General features: G+C 36.8%; 1 protein-coding gene across 3 annotated transcripts in view; it reads right to left on the reverse strand.

The window, feature by feature from the left end:
- Col21a1 (collagen type XXI alpha 1 chain) overlaps window positions 1–7,772 on the reverse strand; it is a 243,648-nt gene that overhangs the window by 76,139 nt on the left and 159,737 nt on the right. For all 3 annotated transcript variants that reach the window (XM_023704842.1, XM_023704841.1, XM_023704843.1), the window contains one exon: window positions 5,027–5,080. In XM_023704842.1, the coding sequence (XP_023560610.1) occupies window positions 5,027–5,080 (54 nt within the window). The remainder of the gene's footprint in view (window positions 1–5,026; window positions 5,081–7,772) is intronic.

Here is a 7,772-nt window from a genome sequence, read left to right on the forward strand (position 1 = left end):
TATATCAGCCATATAGCCATTCTTTTCTTGGATGAGATGGAATCTCAGTGTCGTTTCAATTTGCATTTCTCAAATGACCAATGATGTTGAACACTTTTTCACACATGTATTTGTCATTTGTATTTCTTCATCTGAGAAATGTGTAGCAATCTCAAATGTTCATTTTTGGATTGGGTCTTTGTGTTTTGGGGGCCTGATTTTTTTTAATTCTTTATGTTCTAGGTATAAATCCTTTGTCTGAGGGGCCGGGGAGATGGCTAAGTAGAATAAGCACTTCCCTGGCAAATGCAAGGGCCTGAGTTCAATCCCTGGTTCCGCAAAATAAATAAATAAATAAATAAATAAATACTTTGTTGGAGGGAGAGTTGGCTACATTTTTTCCAATTAATGCAGTTTTTTTTCTTCTGTTGGTGATTTCTTTTGATATGCAAAAACTGGGATGGAGAAGGAGAAAAGGAAGGGAAAATATAGTAGCTAAGATACTTGAACTACTAGTTCACTGAAAGGAAGAGTTAGTGCTTATATTGTTGATCAATTTTACATATTCATATCTTATAATTTGAGCAACTACTTTGAGATAACAATATGCAATTAATATAATAACCATTGTTCATTTCCTCTCATGCTTTCAAATTGTGTACTGTTTTTTGTTTTTTTCTCTCTTAAAAAATAAACTAAATTTATAGTCAACTGGATTAGAGCTAATTGGTTGCAACTTAGAACATTAATTACTTATAGCACTGAATTATTTTTAAGTTTGAACAGCTAGCTTTTAAAATTCAAGACAAGCATGTAAGCACACTTATACTTTACAATGATATAGTCATTCCCAGGGAAAAAGTCTTTGTTTCCAATTTGATTCTAGGAGCCAGTGTTTATATGCATTGGTCTGCTAACAGGGGTGAGTCACCACTAGGCTGCAATAAACTGTGTTTAATTAGTTTAAAAGCATTTTTCTATGAGCTTCTGTTCTTCCAATTAAAGTCTATTAATTTTTAGCTACTGTATTACAGAACAAATGCCTTAGCCTTTTTCTTCCACTTCCTTCTTTTTAGTGGGGCCAGATCATTCAGTATAAATACTTACAACCAGTATTCATATGGAATGGAACAATCTTCCTTTCTTTGTACCACAAAACAAACAAAGGTTAGAGAACATTTTTCTATTTTCAACGATTTTTCACAAGTGGCACAGGTCAATCTTTCCCTCTCTCCTCTTTTTTCCCCACAGTACCTGTAGCATTTGTTATTGGTTGAATTCTTTATGATAGCCATCCTTTCTAGGGTGAGATATAATCTCAGTGTTGTTTTAATTTGCATTTATTGAATGACCAATGATGTTGAACATTTCTTCACTTATTTATTTGCCATTTCTACTTCTTCATCTGAGAAGTGCATATTCATCTCAGATGTCCATTGTTTGCATTGGGTCTTTGAACTTTTGGGGCCTAATATGTTCTAGATAGAAGTCCTTTGAGAGACTTAGACAATCCTCTGCAGATTTCTACTGGTTTACTGAAAGGAACAGTTAATGCTTATTTTTTTTCTTCTTTTAATTTTTTGACCAATTTTGCATGCTTATATCTGGTAGACTGAACAACTACTTTGAAGACAACAATATGAAATATAACAACCGTTGCTGAGTTCCTATCATTTTCAGTGAAATTCTGTATCATTTCTAATATTTTTACTATTTTTTGTTTTCTTTCAAAAATCAATCTTCACATTCCTGATGTTTCATTTATTGTTAAAATAACAGAATTGCTTGTAACACTACATGTTCTTCTTTGGAAGAGAACATAGACCAGAAGAGTAACAGGTAGCAAATTTTAGATGCATAATATACTCATTGATTTCTCAACAGAGTTGATTCCTGGCTAAGGAGACCTCATTTCACCTTTGTTATTTATCAAGAAAGAAGGAAGTGGAAGAAAAAGGCTAAGGCAGGGTCTTAACCATTTAGGTAATTGGGACTGGATTTCTGGAAGAAAACTTTAACATTGATTGGGGGGCTAGATTCTTTCTAAATTTTATTAATATATATTCGTAATAAATATCTACTACATTCCCCAGTGCTATCATCACTGCCTGAGCTCTACTTCAAAACATTAGGCATTAGATTCTCATAAGAACCATATAATCTATATCCTACATGACAGCTCCTACTATGATTCTTGCTCCTGTGAGAATCTAATGCCACACTGATCTGACAGGAGGCAGAGTCAAACAGTGATGCAACAAAGGGACAGTGCCTGTAATCACAGACAAAGGTCTCCTCACTCACCCACTGCTCACTTCCTGCTGTGCAGCTGGGCCCCTGATAGGCTAGAAACCTATACTAGTCCATGGCTGGGGTGTGTAACGTGGTGTAAGGAGCCTCCTCCTGCCTCCCTCAATGGATCTGTTGGGCAGGTACAGGAGAGTTGTCAAGGGTCTCAATCAGTGATGTCCCACATTGTATCCACTGCATGTAGACTGAATCTAAGTAACCTCCGTCCACTCCTGGGTCCCACCACTGTGCCTCAGCTCTTCACTGACTTGTCTGTTGGATCTGCCCAGTTGGGTTTCTATTTTGTTTATCTCTTTATCATCTACCTTCCCAATAAACTCCAAGCCTCCCCAAGGCCACCTCTGTGTTTCTCCCCTATTGAGCCACACATGATAGTCATGCAACAAACGCTGGGAGGAAGAGAAAAGAAGGTAAAGACTGAAGTCTGAAGAGCCACAATGTCTCCTATGGGACTTGACTCTAGCACAAAAGCTTTAGACAAGGCTACCTCTTGAGGAAAGAGCAAGACTGGGCAGTACAGTGCAAGGGTAGGGGTTCTGACAGCCAGCAAAGGAAATCCCCCCAGAATGCCTCACTTACTATTTAACATCCTTGATATTTTATGAACAGGTCTGAACAGGTACTATTTTCAAAGTAAACACCTCTCCTTATACTATCATATGACTGTTTACAGAGATGCATTAGTCAGTCTCCCTTTGGGGCATTATTTCTATGGGAAAACAAGTTTCAGATTCTAAATAACTCACAAACATTTATAAGGTAGTCTTCTCATAATAAGAGCCCAGTCTAACCTTTGCATCTCGTAGCTTCCTTTCATTTCCTTCCCCTTCTTTCTCTCTCTCTCCCTTTTGTATCTCCCTTGCCACCTCTACCGTATGTTGCATTCATTTCTCTGCCTCTTTCTCTTATTTTTCCTGAAACTGCAACATAAATGAATAATTACACCCATTCTCATATGCAGTCCCACGGCTCCAAATTTCTTGCACTCTAATAACAATCATAGTTCAGATGCACTGAACCCACATTCTCCCCACAAGTTCTCTCCATTCCTAGAAAGATCTGACTTTTTATACCCTATGCCTTGTCTGTAGAAATGATTAAGGACAGACTCAGTGTCTTTTCCTCTCCACCCATTCTGCTTATAGCAGGACTTGTAAACTTCCTGTGAGACACTGCTTTGATCATACCATTCTTTTCATCCTCACAAACATTTCAAATGTAGGTGAATTAATGTTTACCTTCCTAATTTTTTGTTCTGGATCTCAATATCACAATTCTAATAACCTTCCTAAATACTTCCTATCCCCAACAGGACCTTTAACTGCATCCTCAGCACTTAATTTAAATTATTTCCTTGTTTCTTGGGCACATCAACCACCCCATCCACGTGCTTTTACTCAGGTCAGTGCCTCTGTTTCTGTCTGTCATCTTTCTCTCTGTGTGTATCTCTGTCTGCCCATCCTTCTCTCTGTCTCTGTCTCTGTCTCTGTGTCTGTCTGTCTCTCTGTCTCTGTCTCTCTCTTTCTCTGACAATTCTACCCCCAAAATCCTTGCCAAAAGTTTCTTAGCCAGTCAAAATGGGGATTGCCTTCCTACACTCCCTAGTACTTAGAATAATTTCATGCATGAATGATATTTTTACAATATTTCAAGTTTCTTATGAGACTCAGAACAGACTTATTAAAATTTTTATAAACATCTACACCTTTCAGATGAAGAGAAAGGTATTCAGATATGAAGTGATCTATCCCATAAACATAGCAAGCATATAGCAGAGATTGTCTTTTACCCTGGCCTTCTGAGTCTACAACTAGTTCATAGCTGACACTATAAACATCCTTATGTTGGAAGTCATTGTCATCCTTTTACTTCAACCTCCCAAATTATATTATCAAAATATAATTCTTAAATAGCACCTCTTAAATGCAGAAGCTCTATTTAGAATTTTCTCTAGTGCAACGTAACACACATAATGAAAATTCATGTAAAGTTGAGAAATATTAAGAGCTCAATTCTTCTTCCCTATATAAGAAGCCTTGGGAAGTTCTGTCCCCATGTCCAGCATATAGATTCTGATTGGCCAACTGAACATTTCATGACAAATGCCAACATACCTATTATTTCACTTCCTGACTTAGTTACTCCTGCCCCAGGCAAAGTGCAAGTTTGCTGAGGATAGACATAGTTAATGAGTCAAGCGAGATGTGCTATATAAAAGTGTACTGAAAATATGTACCAATACAAATTAAGATAAATATATAAATATTGGTTGTGAGTTGTAGAAATATAAGCAGGACAACTACATTTCCAAAATTCATCTGAAGAATCATCTAGTCTACTTGCTAAAAGTACAGATATCTAGTATTCTTTTTTAGCACTTTCTGTCTTATGTCTCTCTATCCCTGATTTTCATTGAAGCCAAAAGCCCAGAGAACACAGTATGGAATAATGCACCAGTGGTGCAGCGATGCAGGGTGGAGACTCTGCCGCAGACCTCAAGGTCTATGCCAGCACTCATCTGGACATGTGGGGTGTGGCTGACACCAACACTACACCCACCTGCTCCCCATTGGCAAGAGAGGCTTTAGCACTGCAATGCTTAAGACCTCCACCACCCCCAGAATCTGGAAGTAACTGAGCAAGAGCAGGGCAAAAGGAAGGAAAGCTGAGATAGTCACAGGATTTTGTGACACTCCAAGAACATCACACTTCAGTGGTGAACTGAAAAGTTACTCACAGGCTGTCCGCGAGGTCCGTCATGCCCGGGTGTGCCTGGGGATCCTGCTTCTCCCTTTCAATGATTGATGAAAAGAAACAGAGAATCCATTTTCAGGTCTTCTTAGTGTAATAATAGTATAAAATTTACATGTTAAAGCATGCTAGACACAAACAGAACAATAAAAACTTATTTCTGGATCACTGGTATCTATTCTTCATGACATCGAATAATATTTTCAAAAATTCATAAAGTATTAAAAATATCACACACTTATATGTCTCTAATCAAATTATAAATTAACTATGGTACTCTATAATCACTCTGTCAGTGTGATAAATTTCTATATCAGTCCTTTTCCTATTTACTTTGATTTTCTTTTTCACTTTAAAATTGATCATCTTATTACACTTTACCTTCCCAGAGTTGAATTTTAAAATCAAAATAAAATTATCATTCTGAATAGAGTTACATATAGGTTATTCCTTAAAATGGTCTGGCCCGTTAAATCAATATCTGCATATTTAAAATAAATATAGATAATGTATATTTTAGGAACTACCTGTCAATAATTTTTAATAGTTTTCAGTTAAATATCTTTAAGTTGTTTACTCAAATTATTTAAGCACATTATTATATATTCACTATTCAGTATACTAACATTTTTTTCCAAATGAATCAATTACCATTATAGACCCACATAGCTAATTACTGGCTACTAAAACAACAAATAATAGCTGATTGTAGTCCTAAAAGCACATTATTCACAGATTTTTCAGTCATCATGGTTTTGCTTCTGTCTAACCAGGACCTAGATTGGTCCTCGAGCAATTATGCAACCTTGTTTTCTGTCAGAGAGAGCCTTCATCACAGATGAGAGCAAGAGGGTAAGACAAACAAAGGAATTTTTATATAAAAGTTTGAAATACTTGTGCTGAAACAAGTACAAAGATGGCAGTTTCCAGAACATATTCATTAAATATAAAGCGTACCTCACACTATTTTTAGTGTTTCACATTCTAGTGAATTTCCAAAAATTTAGAAAATGAAGCACAAAAGAACCTCTAAACCTCAACTACAATCAGCAGCAGTTAGAAAAGTATCCAGTCACACCACTTCCATAAACCCTATCCCCTCACTTTTATGAATTGTTGCATTTCATTAGCATGGTAAATATCAACGAAAGCCAAATATGTGATGTTTAGTGTGGGAATAATGGTTTGGATATGCCTGAAAAATAAGAGAAGAGTGATGCATTAACTCCTGAATTCTAGAGTCAAGTACTATAGTGGCTTGTCTGAAGTCAACCCTTCCATCAGTTATCAGAAAGCAGCATCCCAGTCCATGGTTCTCAAATAAAGGCCCTCAAACCCTTCTGCCATGTTCTCCACGTGGCAACATCAAGGCATAAATACCATTCCTGCCTGCTGCCTTCTGAGCCCAAAGCTGGAGAAGGAAGCCTGAGCTGCTGTCTGAGATCTAAGGTGTCTCCAGGCAATTCTGACACAGCCATTGAAATCATAACCCCATGTGAGCAGTAGGCCACTTAACTCCCCTACACTCAAGTAGTACTGTCCCCTGTGGCACACTGAGAAAATCTGCAATTTAGATTTCCCACATGTGAACTCAAGAGAGGAAGGCAGTTATCAAAGAGAAAAACAATTTGAGCTTGCATGGCTACTTGGTTAGAGAAATCTCTTTAACATCTCTATCTACGGACCCAACTTCTTTCTTCATTCTAATTAGGACTTTTTAAACAGTTACATATTTTTACACAGAAATTTAGAAATCTAACCATATACAGAATTGTAGCAAGACAGTCCTGTGACATTTTTTTTCTTGTCTCTTGTTTTCATTTATTACCCTTTAAAAAAAAAAACAAAACAAACATTTACTTGAGAGACAGTATGGCAGTAATTGGTATGTCATGATAAAAAGTATGTATTTAGAAGACCAAAATGACAGGCATTCCAAACATGGACCTAGTATCACACATTGCTCTCTTTAGTGCAGCTGCTTCATTCACTGGTTTCAGCACATAAAGTTAGTCAGCATGAGAATCCTACCAATATACTGCTATTTTCAGAACAACTGCTGAAGATCCTCAGGATCATTGCCTTACCCATCTTGTGCATATAAATTTATGGCTTTGCCCTGTCATGTTTCCTACATTTTCTTCTTGCCCTCTCTTTGTTGTCTAATCCTCAAGTTCTTGCTTTCCTTTTAACTGTGCTATACCTTTCTATTTTTAGTTCTTCTTTTGAGTTCTTATACTAGGGACTTTTTAAAAAAGTAATGTAAGAAACTAGGGCTGTCATTGGTGGTAGAGTGCTCACTGCATGAAACCTAAGTGCGGTCTCCAGCACCATACCATGGACCCACTCATTGGAGCACAACACACACACACACACACACAGCGCCAATTAGCAACTTTTGTGAATAATGATGTTCTATAATTATTTGAGGGTTATCATTATTCTCATATCTTGTTAAGAATGACAACCAGAATAATACAGAAATAGATGAACAAAAATATAATCCATGTTTATGATCTATGTCACTAACTCATATTTTCTTGGAGACTTAAACTTCAGAATGTGGGACCCCCTTGATAATCCCTGACTCAGGAGCTCTAGTTCTGTGGTATCAATTTCTTTTTTTTTTTTTTCAAAATTTTATTGATAAACAGATAGCAATGAGACAGTTTCAAATCAAATCGAAAGTACAGTTTCAACAAATAATACACTGCATATATTCTTCTTAATGG

The sequence above is a fragment of the Octodon degus genome, unplaced genomic scaffold, assembly GCF_000260255.1.
Source record: "Octodon degus isolate 3935 unplaced genomic scaffold, OctDeg1.0 scaffold00205, whole genome shotgun sequence".
NCBI classification, from domain to species: Eukaryota; Metazoa; Chordata; class Mammalia; order Rodentia; family Octodontidae; genus Octodon; species Octodon degus.